We start from the raw sequence: 23,291 nt of genomic DNA on the forward strand, positions 1-23,291 counted from the left end.
GTGATGGGGCTTCCCTGGGGGCTCAGAGGGTAAAGATTCCGCCTGCCAGTGCCGGAGACTCAGGTTCCATCCCTGGGTCGGGAAGATGCCCTGGAGGAAGCAACCTATCCAGTATTCCTGCCTGGGAAATCCCATGTTCAGAAGAGCTGGCGGGCTGCAGTCCATGAGGTTGCAAATAGTTGGACACGACTGAGCGACTAAGTACACACACACTGTATATAATATAACATGTTTATATTATATTATTATAAGGGGCTTCCCTGGTGGCTCAGACGGTAAAGAATTCGCTTGCAATGCAGGAGACCTGGGTTCGATCCCTGGGTTGGGAAGATCTCCTGGAGAAGGGAATCACAACCCACTCCAGTATCCTTGTCTGGAGAATTCCACGAGCAGAGGAGCCTGGCAGGATACAGTCCGTGGGGTTGCAGAGAGTCGGACAAGACTGTAAAGGGTACAACTAAGTAACATGCCTTATTATTTCTTCAGAAAAAAACTTCAAAGGTAAGATTAATGGGTTAGATCGAGTTTACTCATTCATGCCTTTCCTGAGTGGTGTTTTACAAGAGCTACAGAAAAAAAAATTGAATTTCACTGCAGGTGGAGGGGGAACCATGGTGGAAATGTGATTCTCAGAAGAAAAGACCAATCCTTCATCATGGCTTTGGTGATTCCCTGATTAGATGTTTCTGTTCAGTCAACCGTGCGGGTACCCAGGGGCTCCCACACAAGCAGATCAGTGCTTACACACGTCAGGGTTTGAGAAGGAATACTACCCAAGGAGCCTCCCAGAATGTGGTTGAAAAGGGGGGTCAAAATAAAAATGAGGAGAAAGAAAAGGGAGGCATCACAAATTGTCATTTGGTGGATCAAAATCTCTATAGCTCTAGCGACATCATGTTCAAAACTATAGATGAGATACAAGCAGTTATAACTAACACCAAACTACTATTTCTCACCCAGAACTGGGACTCAACACTGACGATCCTACTTCTGTGTTTCTGGGCTCTCAATTCCAGTAGACTTTTGAGCTTGATGCTGCTGTGAACTTGTTATGATGGATATATCTGGATTATCTATGAGTGATAACAGTACTGTTCTCTTAGTGGGAGCTGTTGTTTTATTTTTAGTTTATTTTACACTAAATAAGCTATGGGATTAAATGTGTCATTTTTCTTAAAGCTCTGAAAGCCTTTATCAGTTTTAAAAGAAGACATTTTTTAAAAACTGTGCAGGAAAATAGAAAAAAGAAGCTAAAAATATCTCAGTGCCCTATAAGCTTGTCCTAACAGCATGTCAATTAAAAATAAACTTTGCTTGTTAAATAAAACGCACATCTTGCATCCACCACCCTCTATACTTGGCGTTGATTTTAAATTGACTGAATGCTGCAAAATCCCTAAGATCTCTAGTTAATACCTTTAATTTCTGGAGGAGAGAAACCAAACAGTGAAGGTTCTAACGGGAGTAAATGAAAACAAGGGTCAGGAAAGCAGAACAATGAATGACATGGTCATAAAATATGGAGAAGAGAACTACCTTGGGTGCCCACGTGGCCCTGTGGAATCAGCCCATCCTGTGTTGGAAGCGTGAATGCCCTTCTGTATTTTGTAGCCCTGGGAATTCCTAAGCAACATCCTACCATCATTTCTTTATTTCAGAGCTTAAATTTGGTAGCCAGAGGAGCTATCAATATTGTGTTCAACAGGTAAATTCCCTGATAGAGGTTCTTTAGAAATCTGGGACATCATTTAATTTCAGAGTGATTTTGGTTTCTCTGTGAACAGGCTGTCAGAGAGCTCGATGAGGATTGCAGGTCGGTCCTTGACTCTACGAGCTTCCCTTCTTCTCTTTCTCAGCCCGCCCCTTCCCCACTTTCTCCCTTTCACAAGCATCCAGGGTGCACATTGGAGGGGAGAAGGTGAAGTTAGATCTGACTCCAGTGTGGGAGGAAGAGGGTGCTGCTGAGTGATGAAGAGAAGTGTGAAGGCGTAAAGAGCACTGTGGCCTCGTCTTGAAGGGCTTGGAGGCCTGTGACAGGGACACCGAGGTTGACAGGACACAGGAGGGGACGGCGGAGGGGACAGGACAGAGGAGGGGACAGGACAGAGGAGGAGACCCCAGAGTGCGGCGCGGGTGTTCGGGAAGGGAGGAAGCGCAGGTGGAGCTGGCCAGGGGGAGCTGAAGGCAACTGAAAGAGGGGGAGAGTGCACCAAGGAGGTGAAAGTTACCGTGTTGGGGGGACTCTGCCATCAGCCTGAGAAATGGTCACGAAAAGCTCTCAACAGAATGCAACACATGTATTGGGCAGAATATTTGCCTTTTGGCTCTCAAGCTTCCTACGGAAGATGGATAAACTACTGGCTAGGTGTGTGTGTTCCCCACATATTTCACCCCAACATAGTCTTAAAGAACACCCTGAGGGAACATTTCCTTTCTACTGAGCTGGAAGATTATTTTGAGTCTTTCAAGAGACTGTTTGTATCATTGAAGTGACATTGCATGATCTAGTCTGCTTATATGATATAAATAATACTTGTTTCCCTAAAGTAACCAACCCTGGGCCCACAGGGAACCTAGGAGTCTCAGAGGAGATGCAAGACTAGAACCCCACGTGGTAGCCCGAGATGAAATCAGAAAGGTCCTGGCAGCCCTAGGGTGAGCTCTGTGTGTGTGTGTGTGTGTGTGTGTGTGTGTGTGTGTGTGTGTGTGTTTGTGTGTGTGGCGGGGGGAGCTGTGTGGTGGGGAGGAGCTGTGCAGGGTTGGGAGGACCCACACCTGCCAGGAGAGAGGCTATCAGGCTTCAGGATAAACGTGTGTGTATCTATCTGGGGATACTGCCAAGGCCAACAGGCTATAAACCAAGTCAGAGGTTTGAGGTCAGTTGGGTTTTGAAGCCCAGGTATCTTTCACACAAGTTCAGTTCAGTCGTTCAGTCATGTCCAACTCTTTGTGACCCCATGAACTGCAGCACGCCAGGCCTCCCTGTCCATCACCAACTCCCGGAGTACACTGAAACTCATGTCCATCGAGTCGGTGATGCCATCCAACCATCTCATCCTCTGTTGTCCCCTTCTCCTCCTGCCCTCAATCTTTCCCAGTGTCAGGGTCTTTTCCAATGAGTCAGCTGTTTGCATCAGGTGGCCAAAGTATTGGAGTTTCAGCTTCAGCATCAGTCCTTCCAATGAACACCCAGGACTGATCTCCTTTAGGATGGACTGGTTGGATCTCCTTGCAGTCCAAGGGACTCTCAAGAGTCTTCTCCAGCACCACAGTTCAAAAGCATCAATTCTTCGGCACTCAGCTTTCTTTATAGTCCAACTCTCACATCCATACATCACCACTGGAAAAACCATAGCCTTGACTAGACGGACCTTTGTTGGCAAAGTAATGTCTCTGCTTTTCAAAAGGAGCTCTTTATAAAAAATAAAATAAGCTGCAAAGGTACATTGTGCAGTGCAGGGAAAGCAGACAGCGTTTTATTGTAACTTTAAATGGAGTGTAAGTTTCATTAAAACTGTGAATCACTATATTGTATACCTGTAACTTACATAATATGGTACATAAACTATACTTCAATTTAAAAAAGTGCTGCTGCTGCTGCTAAGTCGCATCAGTCGTGTCCAACTCTGTGCTAAAGTCTCAAAAAAAGGGAGACAGCTGAAATATAAAAGTTAGAACTTCCTTGCTGTCACCTCCTTCCCTCCCTTTTCTCCTTCTTTTATCATCGATCAGCCCTACGATGAGGCAGAGTGGCTCCCGACCCCACCCGGGAGGATTTCAGCTATTGTCAGCCAAACCTGTTTTAGATATTCCCAGGGCAATTCCTTGAACACAGGCTCCCAAATCAGAAGAGCTTCTTTCTATTCTTACCCTTCTTCATGGAGCTGAGATCACTGTGTAGGGGGTTGGGAGAGGCCAAGTTTTGCTTTATGAAAAAAAAAAAAAAAGAGGACTCATAATTTCTATGTCTCTCTCTCAGCCAAACCCCAACCTGCCTCTCTTTCTGCAGGCCACGGGAAATCTGTGTATTCCAGGTTACTGTGACACGGAAGCCTTGGTAACTAAGATCCAAGATTGACTTGCTGCATGTGGAAGAGTGTTTTAAAAAAAATTTAAGCAGAAGTTAAGTGTTGGAGAGCAAGCCTGAGTTTATAGTTTAACAAAACAGCATGTCCCAGAAAATGAGTAAGAAAGTTAACGAGGATGGAGCTTTAGGTATCTGTCAATATCACCTTGGCTTATGTAACTAATGCTGCCTGTTTATCTACCTGTCAACAGGGGGATGATTTCATAAGCTGTTTGAAGACAGAGTCTGAAGGGATTGGCTTTCTCAGCACTGGTCGGCTTGCTGGTTTAGAGTGTGGGTCGAAGCTGAAAGACCTCGAAGACCGGGTGAGGGGCTGGGGCGGACAGCAGGGAGTGGTGGCGACCGTGGCTTAGAGGCGTCATCCTTGCGTGGCTCCAACTCTCTGGGCCTGCAGAAGCTGGGCTCATGTACGGCTGTGCCTTCCAACTTTTCCAGGGGAAGTCAAGTTATGGATTTTTACATAAAATGTCCTGATTTTCAAATGCTAACAACTGCTTGTTTTTATTGTCTTTTATTTTATTCTCATTTTCAAAAGTGTATTTGCTTTTGGTTGTGCTGGGATGTTGCGGCTGTGCGCAGACTCTCTAGTTGCCGTGAGTGGGGGCTACTCTTCAGCTGTGGTGCATAGGCTTCTTGTTGTCGTGGCTTCTCTTGTTTTGGAGCCCAGGCTCTCGGGCATTCCAGCTTCAGCAGTTGCGGTGCACAGGCTTAGTTGCTCCACGGCACATAGGATCTTTCTGGACCAGGGACTGAAACCTTGTCACCTGCGTCGGACGCAAATTATTGAACCCTTTGAATTCTTCATCGCCTACCTTCCCCTAGTCATTCGAAATCAGGTGTGCTCCCCTGTAGAATTGTAAAAGCCACATACACTCCAGGCCTCCACCCTCGACTAAGCTTCTTCAGGAGAGGAAATCAGTCATGTATCTGCTTTCTTAACAATTATTTTTTATCATGGTAAAATATCCATAACAAAATTTACTAACTGGACCACTTTTAAGAGTACAGTTCAGTGACTTTAAGTACATTCATGTTGGTGTGTAACCGTCACCATCATCTATGGTGACTTTTTCATCTTCCCAAACTGAAATTGACCGTTGATGTGGTTGGCAGAATCATGGCTAAGAAAAAGGAGAGGAAATGATCTTCAAGCATCAAAGCATAAATAGCTGTCTATCATATGGTGTGTGTCCATATGTGGTTATACATACATATGTATGCTTACCTGCCTAAATAAGGATAATAAAATACCTCTGCATGCGTGCCAAGTCAAAAAAAAAAAGAAAACAACTACCCCATTCCCACCTCCCACCAGCCCCTGGCAACTACCATTCTACTTTCTGTCTCTATGAAAGTGAAAGCGAAAGCCACTCAGCCATTTCCGACTCTTTGTAACTGCATGGACTATAGAGTCCATGGAATTCTCCAGGCCAGAATACTGGAGTGGGTAGCCGTTCCCTTCTCCAGGGGATCTTCCTAACCCAGGGATCGAACCCAGGTCTCCTGCATTGCTGATGGATTCTTTACCATCTGAGTGACCAGGGAAGCCCCAAAATACTGGAATGTGTAGCCTATCTCTTCTCCAGCAGATCTTCCCAACCCAGGAATTGAATCGGGGTCTCCTGCATTGCAGGCGGATTCTTTACCAGCTGAGCTATCAGGGAAGCCCTCTGTCTCTATAAATTTGACTAACTCTAGGGACCTCATATAAGTGGAATTATACAGTGTTGTGTCTGGCTTCTTTTACTAAGCAGAATGCTTTTAAGATTCATCCAAGTTGTTGTATGTATCAGAATTTCCTTCCTTTTTATGGCTGAATACTATTTGTCTTTCTCTCTCTCTGTGCCCACTCCCCCCGTGTGTTTGTGTAAATACATACACCACATTTTGTTCATGCATTCATCCATCAGTGGGCATTTGGGTTACTTCCACCTTTTGGCTCCTGTGAACAGTGCTGCTATGAGCCTGAAGTGTACACATATCTGCTTATTAAGTCTGCTTTAGTTCCAAACCGGTCTGCTTTCAAAGGTTCACTGATGATTCAAACAAGCACCCCTCTTTCAGAACTACTCCTACCTGGTGGCAACCAGTCTGCTGTCTGCTCCGCATTTCAGCCTCATCACCTGTTCTCTCATACCACCTGATGGTTATGGGTAAACAGCTAGCTCCTCACTGGCTAACCCAGCAGATAAGGAATTAACGTAGGGAGACTGGCCAGCTCATTGCATCCGTGAGAAAGCGGATTCCGGGGCGGCGGGGACAAGCAGGGTCCTGCGTCAGGAACAGTCCGCTTCGGATGCCGTGCTGTCACCACTGCAGGAGGACCCTTCCTGCGGCGCGGCTGGTTCCCCTGCTGGACTCTGGCTAGGCAGCGTTTAACCACACCAAGCTCCCTACCACTGAAGGCGAGTCAGTTGTGGCCAGCGCAGACACAGTCCAGCAAGCCCCTGCCTGTCTGTCTCAGCCCCATCCATCATCCTATGCAGGGGGTCTGACTGACTTCTAGATCACAAGCCTGAGCTCTTGGTGCCTAGGACTGGGGAGAGGGAATATATCTGACTTTTGGCTTCCTGAGTGGCAGTGGACGCCCTACCTTCCACGTGGCTGGAGATTCAGCCCCAACAGGAAGAGAATGTGTAAGCACTGGTGCACTGGCACTTACGGCATCTGCTCACCAAAACACACGTGCACGGACTCCTCCACATTCCAGGACGTCACATCAGTAGCTTGGAACTGACCGCGGATGATGGGAGTACAGACACCAGGAAAGTGAAGTGAAAGTGAAAGTCGCTCAGTCATGTCCCACTCTTTGCGACCCCATGGACTATACAGCCCATGGAATTCTCCAGGCCAGAATACTGGAGTGGGTAGCCTTTCCCTTCTCCAGGGGATCTTCCCAACCCAGGGATCGAACCCAGGTCTCCCGCATTACAAGCAGATTCTTTACCAACTGCTACAGATTAGGGCTTTGTTTTTCCCTCAAAGTGTCAGTTTACGAGCATGCCAACGATTCATACACCAGATAACCCAAGTGACAGAGGCCAATTCTCCAGGAAAAAAAAAAAATCAGTGATTTTTGCAAATGAAATTATTGAACAGAGCTGAAGGAAGAAAGGAGAGAGAACAAGAGAAAAAGAGACCATTCACAAACTCTGGGTATGTTTCTGTAGGTATAAAGACAGCTTAGAACAGTGCCATCCAATAGAAATATAATTTGAACCACAGGTGCTTTATTTACTTATTTGGAAGGAAGAGGTTCATGGCTGACAAAACAGAAAAAAGCAAAAACTCGCAAGCATATAACTTGTGCTCATTAATTTCAGTTTCTAAGTATCTCCTTGCATTCAAACTAAACATTGTCTTTTAATACCCAGACCTAAACTGGTGCTTTTTATGTTTTTGAATACCCAAACTTTAATCTTACACTTTCTACTTTCTCCGCTACACACATAGATACATGAAATTTGAAATTTTCTAGTGGCCATTTTAAAAGAAGAGAAATAGGTGAGATTAATTTTAGCGGTGTATTTTATTTAACTGGTGTGTCCAGAATATTATCCTTTTGGCAGTAATCAAAATTTTAAAAATATTAAAGAGATGGTTTACATTCTTTTCTTCATACTAAGTCTTCAAATTCAGTGTTTAGTCTATACTTACAGCACACCTCAGTTCAGGCTAACCACATTTCAAGAGCTCAGTAGCTGTATGTGTCCAGCCGCTGCCATACTGAACAATGCAGGCTTAGAGCCGTTCAAGAATAGCATGGGCTTCAAACCATCTCCCAGTGGTGCGTTGCGAGGAATAACTTATATTCTTTTCTTACAGGTGTGGAAAATCAGAAACCCCAAGGTTGCACAACCGTGAGTTACGTATTTGCCATTTGAATTGGTTGATTTGGGTAGAGAGTGGGTCAGTTCATATGGATCTTTCTTATGCATCAACTATAAATATTGCTGAAAATATCAATATAACCTTGAAAATGTATGCACGCATGGACTGAGATAGGAGGGGGTGGGAAGACAGGACATGTGAAGACCTCCATGTGAGCAAAGGTGTCAAAGGGGTCCCATGGCTCTACCAGACTGGTTCTCACCTTTTTCCAAAAAATACACCTGCAAAACACACCTGCCAAATGAAGGACTAGACCCTGTTTATCTCATAGAGACAGGCACTCACGTATATTGTTGGCAGAGTGTTAGCTTTGGAGGAGTCATTTGACAACAGTTATTGACATTTTAAAAGTGCAAGCCCTTTGGCACAAATTTTTTCTAAGAATAACCTTAGGAAGGTCCTACCCACATGCAGAGATATATGAGCAAAGATATTCATTCAAATATTGAAAACAACTAAAGCATTCATCCCCAAGGACTGGGGCCACGAACTATAGCATGTCCAGATTGTGGAACACTTGGCAACCACTGAAAATGAGACCTGTATTTATTTATTTGTAAATAAATAAATTACTGATAACTGACAAGGAAAAGTAGTCACAGTATACACAAAAACAAGGAAAGAAAAAAGCCAGTTGCAAAAAGAATCTGAATTGAAAAAATCTGAATAATAAACCATTTTTGTAAGAAAGAAAAAATTTTTTCTGTGGAGGTATTGAAAAGAAATTTTGGATTGGGAGTTTGGGATTAGCAGATGCAAACTATTACATATAGGGCGGATAGACAACAACGTCCTAGTATATAGCACAGGGAACTCTATTCAATATTCTGTAATAAACCATATTGGAAAAGACTATGAAAAAGAATATGTATAACTGAGTCACTTTGCTGTTCAGCAGAAATTAAACACAACCTTGTCAATCAAGAATTCTTCAAATTTTTTTTTTTAAAGGGGAAATTAAGAAACTTTGGGAAAAATGCAGTCAGGCTATATGAGGGTGTAGGGTGGTAATAGGAGGCTTTAGGTCCAGAGCTTTCCTTTTTAACTTTATATAAGTTTATAATATTTGAAATTTTACAATGATCTTGTATTGTTTGTATAACCACAAAAAAAGATATAAAATGCAAAGAGACACACGAACATATTTCAAAAGAAAAATACCCAGTGAGTTCGAGGCTATGAGATCACACTTTCTCAGGGCCTGACGGTGGGAGTGTGCATCGGTCCTGCCTTCCCGGAGGGACCTACTTGTCAAGTGCAGTTAAAATCTTACCAACATGATAACTTTTTCTCTCTCTCTCTTTAAAAAAAAAACCCACTGTATTGAAATAAAATACATGCTGCATACAATACATTCTTTTGTCATGTGGCTGGTTCTTGGAGGCCTTCTCTTATTTTACTTCATTTTTTAGCTGCAGCAGGTCTTAGTTGCTGCACGAAGGATCTTTAGTTTCAGCTTGTGAGACCTTTTGTTTTTAGTTGCAGCATTCAAACTTTTAGTTTCACCATAAGGGATCCACTTCCTCGAAGAGAGATCAAACCTGGGCCCCCTGTTTTTGGAGTGCAAAGCCTGAACCACTGGACCACTAGGGAACTCCCTGGTAACTTTCAATATGATTGACTTCACCTCTAGAAATTTATGCTAGGATGAGCTGTTAGAGGGCACATAAGTGTATGCATAAGATCATTACGGTGTGACTCACAGTGGTAACACTGAGGGGAGAATGAGATGTTCATATACAGGGAGTGACTTCGATAAATTACAGAACAGCATATGGTAGAATCCAGGTTAAAATGGTGACATGGGAACATATTTATCGGCATAGAAAGCTGTCTGCGATCTACTGTTAAAGGAATAAAGCAGGTTACAAGACAGGTCTGTCTCGTTTAACTCTGATCTGTTTTGCATCTCTGACTCTATGTTTAGAGATGAACATTTGTAACCGTCTATACCGGGGATTGTTAGCAGTGGTTTTCTTAGAGCAGTGAGATGATAGATAATTTCTATTTTCTTCTGTATGCTTTTTGAAACGGTCTGATTTATTTACCATGGGTACATCTAGTGGCTTTGCTTATTTCAGAAAGTAATGAAGAATCCTCTTTAAAAAACTGCCATAGATGAGAGCACATCAAGGCTTAAAGAGCTTACCTATGAATATAAAGCTGTGCAAGGTGACAGAGCTCAGAGAGGGGAGCTGGTCGGGAACACTCTGACGCCAGGCAGGCTGCCCAGAGCTGCTGCTTACGCCCCTGGGATGCCCCTGGAATCGGTGGGCAGGGAGCTGCCTTCAGCACTGGAAGCGTTTCCCTCTAGCCTCCTCGACCTGGCCAGAGCAGGGGCAGTGGGGAGGCAACAGCGGGGAGGGACGCAGAGACACCGGCTGTGTCGTGGGTGTCCCAGGAACGGCCCCTCCAAACTACCTGCGCTGCTCTATGGAGCCTGGGAAGGTGTCAGTGACGCCCGTCCTCTCTGTATTCAAACTTCTGCTATTTTGCTCATCGTGGATTTTTGCCTCGATTTTTAAAAAATATTGCATTAAAATTTTATCACGATGACTGATCTCTTGGGGCTCTGTTAAACTGTGCTTCCAAAGAAGTGCCTCACTGGCCTCACCCTAGTCCTGACCCTCTTTGCTTCTTGACGCCCTATTTCCTCCTGAGACCCAAGTAGCAAAAACCCGGTCTTAGCTATCTTATTTTACTTTGGGAGACAAGCTTAATTCACCAGCATAGTTTTTTTCTGGCTGTGTCCCGTTGAGCACTGTAAGATGATCATTTAATTCATGAGTTTGAACAAAAACGTAGTGATGATTTAAAATTTAATATGAATAAGGCCTTCCCCCTTCCTTCCCTCTCTCCTTCCTCTCTCCCTCTGTCCCTCCCTTCCTTCCTTCTTTCTTTCCTGCCTTTCCTCCTTCCTTTCTCATTTAACAAGTATTTCTGATGAGGCAGGTTCCTGAACCAGGCAGAAACTAGCTCTGGGCCACACTACTCAGAAATAAGGAAGAAGACCTGCGCCAAGCAGGAAGGCGCTCCCCGGGTGAACAGAGGCGTGATGGTTGGGTGTGCTGGGCTCACTCGCGGGGGAGGAGACCCAGCACCTCCCTGGAGCCCCGGCCGGCCTGAGTGTCCTTTGGCTCCCATGTACAGAGATGACTCAGGCAGTGACTTCATTCAAGAAGCCTGGTGTTTATGCCCCTCGCCACAAACCAGTTGATACTGTTTGGAGCTGCCCTGAGCTGACGTGACCCTGGGACAGAATGACATCCACTCAGCTTGTGGCCATTGTGCCCAAAACAGCTGAAATGTTGTGGCTTCTGAAGAACCCATTGTCTGCCAGTCGATCGGCAGGGGAAGGAGAATCCCAGAGCACTGCCCCCTCTACCTTGGAGAAACATTTTGGCTCCACGGTCGTAGTGGGTCGTAGCTGGGCTCTGAGAGCCAGCTTGGGAAGACAGACCCCAGCGGAGGGCTCCCTAGGAGAAGCCCCTGGAAAGCCACCTTTGGGCTTGAGCTAGTGCCAGGAGGAGCTGGAGACTGCAGAAGGCAGCTTTACTTATTCAAGATGGATTTTTACTTGGCACCATCCAATGCAGTCATGAGCCCTAGTCGTGAATTTGCAAGAGAAGATGGGAATGACCGAGGGGACGGCATTGCTTTCCAAAGCAACCATCATCAGTATAATAATCACGTCAACGGTGGATTTCTAGCCCGTGGAAGAAACTGCGAGTGGCAGCAGGAAAAACCACCATTACAATAGGCACCGTGCCAACGGTGGACAAGCACAGCCTCACTGAACCCCCAGTGAGGTGGCTCCTGGTTAGACCTTAGATTTGAAGAGACCGAGTGTCAAGCATCCACGCAGCCTCTCCAAGGTCATGTGGCCAGTGAGTAGAGTAACCGATGGTGAGGCACGACCAGTGGGCAGTGCATGGACTCTGCAAGAGGAAAAGAGTACTGGGGCAGAAAGAAGATGGGAGAGGAGGCTGGCATTTGATTGGAACACAGCATGGGTTTCGGGGATGGAGGAGCTGGTCTCTGTCCCTCCCGCGGGCACGGGTCTGCCCCGCCAGCCCCCTGCAGCACATACCTCCCTCACACACTTCCAGGGGACGGTTTGTATTTCAGAGCCGCCAACTCTCTCTGTATGTTACGTTGGGTCTTTGTGAGTATCAAATACATAAAGGCATCTTCTGATATGCTCACGGACCCTGGAACTATGGATTACGCAGTCATGAGTGAATTCAAAAGCTGTCTATCAAATGAGATACTGTGATGTCCAGTTTTATTTTTTTCCCCTCCACCGGTGATATGAAAATTGTTGGTTTTGCCTCCTAACCATAACTGTCTCTGATAAAGTAAAAAAAAAAAAAAAAAAACTATGAAGAGCCAGGACTGCACAGGGAATGATGTAACAAAATTGCCAGAGGCAAGCAAACGAAACCAAATGATCGCAATAGCGACAACCAAATATTCCCTTTGAATGGCAAGGGAAGTAGAGAAAATGTTATCACATCATTTTGAAAAGTTTTCTGTACGGATTCTGTTAATACATCGGCTCAACTCTGGATTTGAAGATCTGAATTGGTGATCACTACCTTTCAAAGCTTTTGTCCTGCTTTTGGATTTTGCCTGGACGCTACTAGCCCTGGCAAGGACCAGGGCCACTTAAGGTCTTGGAGATGCGGGCTGCGTCAGGTCTGCCTTCTGCCCCCGCTGTAATCTCTAAAACCTCCTAGTGGGAGGCTGCCATACGGGGAGCTCAGCCTGGTACCCGGTGACAACCTAGAGGGGCGGCATGGGGTGCGGATGGGAGGGAGGCTCGGGAGGGAGACATATGTACGCTTAGGGCTGATTCATGTTGTACGGCAGAATCCAACACAATGTTGTAAAGCAGTTATCCTCCAATTTAAAAAAATCCTTTGAAAAATATGCACGTTATAGAATGTAAATATAAAAATTCTAAACAGAGAAGATGACTTTGTCTCAACTGTGATTTTATTACAATTAAAACATCACTACTAAAAAATAAAAGCTACAAGTGAGATACCCAAAACAACCACACTGATCTCAGGGCATTTCTAACTCAAGAAAGAGGAGGAGTTAGATGGAGCATCTTTTCACTATGTGCTGGGAATCTCAACATCGCATATATTAGATGCGTTAGCAGAGTATCAACCACAGCCAGACCTGTGCCCAGAGGGAGGGAGGTGGGTGAGAATGCCGACCTTGAGAGCTGAAGACCAGGAAGGAAATCAGGAGGGTTCTCCCTCCCCCAGGCAAAGCCTCGTATCTTTCAGTGTCTGCTTCTATGACTTTCCTTAATGGGCTTCAGCCTCTTTAGTTCCTACCTTTTCATGCTTCTGTTTTCTCAGCTGTAAAATGGGATAATAGCATATAGCATGTACAAAATGAAGTCACTCACATAAAATGCTTAGAATACTGCTTGGCACCCAATAAATCCCACACTAGCTCTTTCAGCTTCCCTGCTGGCTCAGAGGTAAAGAATTTGCCTTTCAATGCGAGACACCCGGGTTTGATCCCTGGGTCTGGAAGATCCCCTGGAGAAGGGCATGGTGACCCTCTCCAGTATTCTTGCCTGGAGAATCCTCATGGACAGAGGAGCCTGGCGTGGTCCATGGAGTCGCAAAGAGTCAGACACGACCGAGTGACTCACACACACACACACACACACACGCAGAGCTCTTGTCAATGCCACGATCGCTTTCATCCCCGCTCTGCCATTCCCACTAGGAGCTACTCCGCTTTCCCGCCTGCCCGCCCCCGGTGAGACACCTTTCTCTCTCTCACTTTCCCCACAGATACATTCTCATCTGATCTCGTTCTTCTCGAGTCTCCCAGTTGGATGACTCTGGCCTTCTCCAAGGAGTTACCCGCATTACTTCGAAGGTTCTGGGGACCCAGTACCCCTTCTGGGTCCCACTGCTGGGGCCTGTGGGGAGCCCTGTTCTCCCAGTCCCATCACCTACCTCTGGCTGGAGCTGCACGTGCAGGTCCCCTGTCCGCGTGCCTGTCCTCCACCCCGGGCTTTGCTGGCAGCCGGCACTAACTACAGAACAGCCTTTTGGAGAAACATCCACGCTCAGGAAAAACACTCTGCCAAAAGGATGCCCACGCTGTTGAGAAAATCACGGGCCATCATTATCAGAACATCGCCTGTTGCCATGGAAACACGGAGGTGGAAGCCCCTAAAACTCGCTTTCCCCTCCACCTCGCCACCCTTGTCTGTTCGCGGTCTATTCCCTCCTCTTCTGAACACTGCTTTCTGAAGCCCTAATGACAAGCCTGTAACTATCGGAGCATCTCTCAAAGGGTTTGCTTTGCCCCCTGCCACTCCCTGTCACCAACCCTGGCCTCCTTCGGGGCTCCCGGGCGAGACTGCTGGAGAAAGTTCAGGTGGCTAAAACCACAGCCAGCTCACCTGGCAGGGGACTGACCTTGCGTCTGTCCCTCCTGGATGCAGTGTGCGGGGCAGACAGGGTGCTGAGCAGAGAGGCTAATGGGGCCAGAGGTTTTCGGTGGGGAGCAAGGATGGGCTCACTCCCCACCAGGACTCCTGTTTCCATGGGACTCCAGGCCCCCCGTGACAAACCGAGGAAGCAGTTTTGTCTCTGCAAAGCAGGTACTGGATCCTGGCATCCCCACCTCTGACCACCTGTGTGGCCTCGGGCATGTCCCGTGAGCTTCCTGCGCCGCAGTGGCCTTACTCCACAGGGAGGAGGGTGGACTGATAACCCCGAGGCTCTCCTGCCCATTGGCACTCTGTGGGACTCAGCAATGATCTGGTACCTGTGGCCTTTGTCCCGGCTCAGTGGTCCGCTGTCCTCTGTGGCCATCGAGGAAAGCCAAGTGCCCAGGAGCTTTCAATCCAGGCGTCACCTTGCTCCTGGGCCTCAGGCAGCCTGTAATGTTTAAGGACTTGGTTGTCCTGATCTCAGAGTCTGAGCTCTGGCCTGTCAGCTTCAGCTGGAGGCCACGGGGAAAGTTTTCTAATGGTGGGGCCAGTTCCACATGAACAGAAAGAACTTGGCTTGATTTCAGATCAGGCATTTCAGCTTTATGCCGGGCTTAGTTAAAAAAAGGACAAAATGGAAACTGCCTGAAGAAGTCATTTGCAATATCCCCATAGAAAAAGAGGCCAGTTTAGGTCTTGAGAATTAACTTGCTAACTCTTGTGTTCATATCCTGCATTTGGTAGGAGAAGATGGAATTTGCTTGGAAACAATGCTTCCCTGAAACTAAAATCTGCTTGATAAAAGCGAATCTGTGTTTTAGAAAAACATGACATTTTCCAATCTGTGGCTTCTTGAGCCTACATCAGGGAAGGTGGTAATCTTATTGATATTTGTGAGTGTGCAGAAGAAGGGAGGGGTAGGAAGCTAGCGAGAAAACGCCTCCTGGAAGAAAGGCATTTTCCCAATAGATGTGTTATGTGACAAGGTGAGAAAAGCTCTTCCTAACCAGCACTTCGTTCTTGGCAAGTTCATAGTGTACCTTTGTGTGGCAGCCTCCTTCTGGCTGGCTTCCTCTATGGCTTACAAGGTCCAGCTAGCAGGCAGAATCTTTACTGACTGTCGGCTTGGACCCGGCCTCACCTGCACTCCTGGGGAGTCAGCAAAGACTAGATGGGTGACCCTTAACTAGACCCATATCATGGAAGCACCGTTGTTAATCACCTGGACTTTGGTAAAGTGCAATATTTTCCATGCTTGGGGTGGGGCCTCTTTCTTGATGGGAACGTTTGCCTTCTGAGTGATATATTTTACAAGGTTGTATTTTCGTACCTGGTATAATCAGTCTCCCTGCCAGGAGAACACCTGTAAATAGGCCATCACTACGGGCTGGGGAAACCCCACAGCGACTGACTGTGTCCTCTGTTTACTGATTGCTCACGTGGGCTCCTGCACATAGAACAACGTAATTTCTCAGGGTCTTGTGTCTTTTCCCCTTGGGTCCTGTTCACTCTCATCGCTGGGATCACAAGTTGGTGGTTGACTGGATGCAGTGACCTTTGGGGGGACATCGAGCCACATGTTCCTTTCTATCATGTTTATGAATCCTGGTGAACCTTTCTCAAGGAGCCTGTTTACATAAGCCCTTCCAAGACCAGCTTCAACTTGTTCCTTCTGCCAAAAGCCGGCCTGCAGATTTCAAAAAGCAACTCCTTGCTCTACAATATACATGTCCATTCTTAAATATGGTGCCTACAGAATACACTGCCCTCCCATAGACAAATGTCTTAACTTTGCAGAGGTCTAACTTTGCATTTGGGGCACTGTATATTGTTATCTTTTATTCCTCAGGACTCCTGAGTGCCCGCTGCTGCTATTTTTCAGGATGCAAATTCCTTTAAAATGTGACCCTGCTCAATGGAGACACAGACATAGAGAACAGACTTATGGACATGGTGGGTGAGGGAAGCGGGCAGGGAGGTGAGATATATGGAGAAAGTAACATGGAAAGTTACATTATTGTATGTAAAATAGATAGCCAATAGGAATTTGCTGCATGACTCGGGGAACTCAAACAGGGGCTCTGTATCAACCTAGGGGGGTAGGATGGGGAGGGAGATGGGAGGGAGGCTCAAGGGGAGGGGACATGTGTATCAGTCAATTCAGTTCAGTGGGTTCTGACTCTTTGCAACCCCATGGACTGCAGCACACCAGGCCTCCCTGTCCATCACCAACTCCCGGACTTTGCTCAAACTCATGTCCATCCAGTCGGTGATGCCATCCAACCATATCATCCTCTGTCATCCCTTTCGCCTCCTGCCTTCAATCTTTCCCAGCATCAGGGTCTTTTTTAAGGAGCCAGTTCTTTGCGTCAGGTGGCCAGAGTATTGGAGCTTCAGCTTCAGCATTTGTCCTTCCAATGAATATTCAGGACTGATTTCCTTTAGGATTGACCTATGTATACTTGTGGCTGATTCATGTTGATGTCTGGCAGAAACCAACAAAATTCTGTAAAGCAATTATCCTTCAATTAAAAAATAAATACATTTTTAAAAGTGAGTCTGTTAATCTTCCTTGGCGCACTAAGATGCTACATGCAGGCAGATAAATAATTTGATGGTATTCAAAACAGCCCCGCTTATCCTTGTGAAATTCATTCACAATCTTTGGCTCTGGAAACCATGATAGGGTTTGATTTTCTGATAAATAAAAAATCACATGTAGTGTTATCTTTCTTATCTTTCCCTATAAAGCTTCAATTTATAAGTAGAGACAGGAGGGAGACCACACACCCCTTTCTGCCCTGTGGCTCTCTGCTTCTCTTAGAGATGGTTTCAAAGTGAGGATAGCATCTAGGTGATATAGTTGGGACGATGGGAGGAACTGTTTATTTCTAATATCCTAGAAATATTTTTTTAGGGAGGGGGACCTGATTTAGTTTTGATTTAGTTGTTCATTTTCTTTCTGTCCATCGTCAAGATGCAAAGTAAGCAAAGACAGCCATTAAATACACAGAAGGTGACAATTCAAATTTAGTTATAATAGAAGCCTGTGACTTTTCTGGTTGCAGAGTCGGGAGGAATGAGAAATTCTTTCCCGAATGGATTGGAACCATAGAGCTACTTTCCCTCACATCCTCTCTTGCCCATCCTCCCTGAGTAAACAGACACTTAGAGAGGATGGTAGGGAAGAAAATTCCATCCTTCTGGTACACCCTCCCACCAACCCCTTCTGTGTTCCCAAAGTGAATGCTTATTTTTCCTAAATGTATACATGCTTCAGACTAGCCAGTGTGAATAAAATTGAGTAAATCACCTTCTCTGGCCTTTCTTTAATTTCCTGCAGGTTAAAGGGGACACTACTTCATCCCTACAGTCCCCTACCTTTAAATATGGTTGGATTTCATTAGTAACTATGAATATTTAAATACTACATGTGAGCGAGTTCACATTCCAATTTCTTTATCACATCTTCAGACAGAAGAGCTTTCTTCACCTGTTAGAATAAAATTATTTCCAAGGTCACAATTTCCTAGGAAACAACTCCAACCTGATTGAAATGATGGGGGGAAAGCTCACAGCTTTGAGTTTCTGTCCACTAAGACAGAAATGGTAGATTTCTGAGAAAGATGATGAGATGTAAAGTAAGTTTATCATAAATACATTTCATAACCCATTTTTCAGAGGCTGAAGTTGTAGTGTGAAAAGACCCACGCCCACCAAGTTTGGCTAAGAACTGATTCCCAGAATTCCTCCCTCTCTTCTCATCCACCCATTTACCTGCCTGCCCCTTCAGATGCCTCTCAACTTGGCCTAGAGTTGACTTCATCGGATTAGTTTTTACATATCAGGAAGTTAGGTTTAAACCTTTTGACCGGAGGCATTTAATTATTTATTACCCTTCATTCTGAGGTTCTCAATCCATCAGGCACGGGGACTTTTTTATTAACAAATCAGACAAAAAATGTAAGGCCCTTACATGTTTATTTTGTTGATTCTTCACAGCGCAGGGAAACAAAGTTAGAGGGGGAAAAAAATAAAATGCCAGTTAAATTCGGCAACTATCAACAACCCCGAAACCTTAAAATCCAAAGCAAGCTGCTGAAAGATCATGAAGTCATGTTGGATGAAGAAATTTGCTAACGCCTGTAACAAATCAACGTAGTTTTTCCATCCCGAAGTGGCCAGAAGATCTGGCCCACGCGCTGGTCCAAGACCCCCCCGAACGCGAAGGGACCGCGCAGAAAACGCCACCCAGCCGTGGCCACCACAGCAGGGTCCCTGGTCCCCCTCCGTGTTTAACGAGGCAGAACGTTAATTAGAGATCGTGCCTTCTGCCAAGCCGGCAACCGCGAAACGCATTGTTACCTATTTTCTTTTAGTACGCCCGGAAGCCGGTCTGCGGAGGAAAGGTGGTTGTTTTCAAGCAAGCTCAAAAGTTGCCTACGCTGCCCCTGCGGGAAGGGGAGACAAAAGGAGGAATCTCGAGGTCCAAACCGCCCTTCTCAGAAGATTTCAGATTTAAGAGTGCATCATCGCGACCAAACACCCGCTCTGCGATTCTGAAAAAACTGCACTCTCATAGTCGGGGTATGAAAGCGGGTTTTCCAATCCAGCACACTCATCGACCCGGGAATTGTCACCGGCCCTCCCGCGGCACCGCGATGCCAACCGTCTGGCCGCCGAGGGTCTGTCTGTCCGTCTGCTATGCGCGAAGCCGTCTGCACTGACGGCGTGGTCTTTCTCGGCTTCCTGGGGGTCGGCCAGCCTCCTCTAACCGGGACTGGCTGCTGGTGAACAAGGGCGCCTGTGACCTCTGGCCGAGAAGAAGGAAACACCTCCAAGTCTACCTGCAGCCCCCCGCCCTCCGAGAATAGCCCCTTGGTTCCCTGGCTCTGCAGGTGTCGGCCCACCGCCGCACCCGGGCTAGCCCGGCGCCGTAAAGTCCGCATCGCCCTTGAGAAACGCACGACTCCAGGAACCGGGAGACACGGGCGCGGGAAGACGGTGAGAGCGCGCACGTGAGCGCAAAGCAGCTGGAAGCCACCCAAGACCCCAAAGTGCCCCGACGTTCTGTCGAACATCCGCTCGGGTCACTTTAATTTCCCCGGAATGGGGGCGCGAAAGGGGACGCCCAGCAGTCCCTGTCTCTGGGCGAGGAGGTCCGCAGTGCCCTCCTGGCTCTGCCCGGCTTGGGCGGCGGGAGGCCGGGCCGAGGTGGCGCCCGAGCCGGCCCTCACTTGGAGAACTGCGCCGGCACAGCGGCCAGGCCCAGGCCGGCCGGGACCAGGTGCGGGAACTTGCAGACGGCGCAGGTGCAGAGGCCAGGGCCGCCCGCGCCGCCGCCCGGACCGCCGCCGGGGAGCGCGAACTGGCCGCACGGCGGCTCCTCGAGCGCCAGAGACAGGTACTTGGCCGGGCGCAGCGCGTCGGGCGGCCCCACGGCGCCGGGCGCCAGCAGCACCGAGCCCGGCGCGGCGGCGAGCAGCGGCAGGCCAGCCAGGAGCAGGCGCGGCGCGGCGGGCCCTGCGCCCTCGCCGAGCGCGCGGCGCAGCTCCTGCAGCGAGCTCCCCAGCAGCAGGATGTAGTTGCGGGCGAGCAGCAGCGTGGCGATCTTGGAGAGCTTGCGGCCCGGCGCGCCCTGGCAGTGCGCCGCCGAGTAGGGCAGGATGACCTCGCGCAGCGCGTCCATGGCCAGGTTCAGGTCGTGCATCCGCTTCCGCTCTCTGCTGTTGATCTTGCGCCGCAGCTGCTGTTGCTGCTCCTCTTTGGCATCCGCCCGGGGCCCGCCGCCCGCGTGCGCCCCAGTCCCGGCTCCCGTGCCCGGCGTGTCGACGGGCGCCTCCGGCTTCTCGCGCGCCGCCTTGGGGAGGAGCGCAGCCCCCGTCGGGGACGAAGAAGAGGAGGACGAGGAGGGCGGCTGCCGGTAGCCCACCAACTCGTACAAGGAGGCCCCGACCGGCACGTCTCCCGGCCTCGGCGGCCGCAGCATAGTCGCGGGGGCCGCGTTCACGCGCGCCTGGGAAACCGCATAATACATCTGGGGGAACGGCGGGGGCGGCCGAGGCGCCCTTCAGGAACGCCCCAGGGTGGGCCTTTCGGCAGGCCGCCCCGCCCCGCAGACCTGCGCGCGGGGGAGCTGATGGCGAAGCAGGAGCCCGCGCGCGACCGCTTTAAACCCGGCTTGGGAACCTGCGGGGTCGCGGGCTGCCGGGCGCAGCCAATGCGGGCGCGAGGTCCGGCTCCGGCGCGTGCTCATTGGCCGCCCGCTCCCCGAGGGCGGGCGCCGAGGTACCGCTGGCGCGGCTTAAGGAGATTATTGTGAGCGCACGGTGGAGAATCACACGACACTCCACCCCCTACCCCACTGCCCCCGCCCCCGCCGCGGGATGGAGGGAGGCAGGGACGCGCCTTTTCGGGTGGAGCGGGGCTCTCGGAGGACTGGTGGTGGGATGGTGAGACTGAAGCTCCTCTGCCCTCCTGTCTCTCCTTTTTTGTAGACGTAGCATATTGTTCAGTCGCTCAGTCGTGTCCGACTCTTGCACGCCAGGCCTCCCTGTCCATCACCAACTCCCGGAGCTTGCTCAAACTCATGTCCGTTGAGTCAATGATGCCATCCCAACATCTCGTCCACTGTCGTCCCCTTCTCCTCTGACCTTCCATCTTTCCCAGCATCAGGAGCTTTTCTAATGAGTCGGTCTTTGCATCAGGTGGCCAAAGTATTGGAGCTGCAGCTTCCTCATCGGTCCTTCCAATGAATATTCAGGATACACAAAGGTTTGTTTTAAATTGTGGTCAATACATATAACCTCTAATTTAGCGTCTTAACCAAGTGTAAGCGTACAGTTGCGTGCAGGCACATTGTTGGACATCCACTCCGCAGAACTCTTCGTCTTTAAAAGCTGGAACTCTATATTTACTAAGCAGTCCCCCATCCTCCCCGAAACTCCTGGCAACCATTATTCCTCTATGAATCCGACTACTCTAGGTACCTCCTACTGGGGATCACACCGTTTTTATCTTCTAATGATGCTTGTTTCCTGTAGTATAATGTCTTCACTGTTCATCCCAGCTTTAGTATCAGGGTTTCGTTTCTTTTTAAGGCTGGGTAACAGTCCATTGTATGTATACACCACGTTTTATCCAGTTCTCTGTAGATGGACATTTCCGTTGCTTCCATGTTTTTGGCCATTGCAAATAATGCTGCTATAAGAATGGTTGAAACAGGTTTTTTATAAATATGTGATTTTCTTCAAGGCTTTGAGGACCAAATTTCTGGGCTCAAGGATCAGTAGCATTAGAATATTTACTTCCAGCCTCCTTCTCTCTTCTCTTTCTGATTAAAAGGTCTTTAGGGACTAAGGAGCTTCTTTCCTCCCCCAAAGGGACATGTATTCACTTTATCAGTGACTCGACTCTTGGTTAAACAAAAACACAGAAATCTGCCTTTTATCAGAAAGAAAAAAAAATAATAAACAGCCAAAATAGCAAAACAGCAACTCAGCCACACACTTGTATCTGTTGAGGGTGGAACTGAACCTTTCTCTTCCCTAAATGAAAGAGCATCGCTTGGTGGCTGTGGGTGCTCTCTACCCCAGCACCAGGGCATACTACTGCAGCGTGTCATCATCACACAGAGAGTAGCTGAGTGCCTTTTGATACCTGAACCTCCACCATCCACTATGGTAGTCGCTAGCACCTGTGCTTGTTACAATTTAATTTACTAAAATAAGATCAAGCTAGAATTTAGTTGCTTGGTTGCACTAGCATTGCTTCAAGTGGCTGTCATGGCCATCTGTTGGACAATCCAGAGAACATTTCATCATCACAGAGAGTTCTACTGGATAGCACTGATGTTGATGCTAACTTCAGGGAAATGAGTTTCTCCACCGTGGTCCCCTTTCATGTAAGAAGAAGGATGCTGTTGAAGGACCTGTCATTGCAGGGACTGATTTCAGCTCTTGTGGTCCATTGGCCGTGCCTGCTGATTTCGGGGCTGTTTTGTTCCGTTTTCTTCCATTAACATTCTCCCCGTAGGCTCACTCTGAGCTTTTTTATTGTTGTTAATTTCTATCACAGTAGAGTTACTCTACAATGTCGTGTTAGTTTCTGCTGTAGAGCAAAATGAATCAGCCGTACACATATCCCCTTCCTTTTGGGTTTCCCTCCCACTGAGGTCACAGCAGTGCCTGAAGTAAAGTGCCCTGCACTATACAGTATGTTCCCACCAGTTCTCTTTTGTACATAGTATCAGTAGTGTACGTGTCAGCCCCAATATCCCACTTTAATCTTTGCTTCTGACCTCCAGTTCAGCACAGTTCAGTTGCTCAGTTGTGTTTGACTCTTTGCAATCCCATGGACTGCAGCACACCAGACTTCCCTGTCTATCACCAGCTCCCAGAGCTTACTCAAACTAATGTCTGTCGAGTCAGTGATGCCATCCAACCATCTCATCCTCTGTTGTCCCCTTCTCTTCCTGCCTTCAATCTTTCCAAGCATCAGGGTCTTTTCCAATGAGTTAGTTCTTCACATCAGGTGGCCAATGTATTGGAGCTTCAGTGTCAGCATCAGTCCTTCCAATGAATATTCAGGACTGATTTCCTTTAGGATGGACTGGTTGGATCTCCTTGCAGAACAAGGGACTCTCAAGAGTCTGACCTCCAGTTTTGCTATAACATCCTGCCCAGGCTTTGGGTTCAGCTCCAGTTTACTTTCTTCTCAAAGTCTTGGTGATATCTCATCTTCTTCCCCTCATCACTCTTGGCAAACCATTGGTGGCTTTCCCCTGTAGCCTGGATTGTGTTATGTGGAGGTTATCTTTGCACTTACTTCTGGTTGTTT

At 47.8% G+C, this 23,291-nt stretch overlaps 1 protein-coding gene across 1 annotated transcript; it reads right to left on the minus strand.

Annotated features, from left to right (window-relative positions):
- Positions 1-18,417: 18,417 nt before the first annotated feature.
- On the minus strand, positions 18,418-20,596 carry OLIG1 (oligodendrocyte transcription factor 1). The gene has a single exon (XM_043448869.1). The coding sequence runs from the start codon at positions 20,488-20,490 to the stop codon at positions 19,687-19,689; it is 804 nt and encodes a 267-aa protein (XP_043304804.1). The 5' UTR covers positions 20,491-20,596; the 3' UTR covers positions 18,418-19,686.
- Between the last annotated feature and the right edge of the window lie 2,695 nt (positions 20,597-23,291).

This window comes from Cervus canadensis, chromosome 27 (genome assembly GCF_019320065.1).
Source record: "Cervus canadensis isolate Bull #8, Minnesota chromosome 27, ASM1932006v1, whole genome shotgun sequence".
Lineage (NCBI taxonomy): Eukaryota > Metazoa > Chordata > Mammalia > Artiodactyla > Cervidae > Cervus > Cervus canadensis.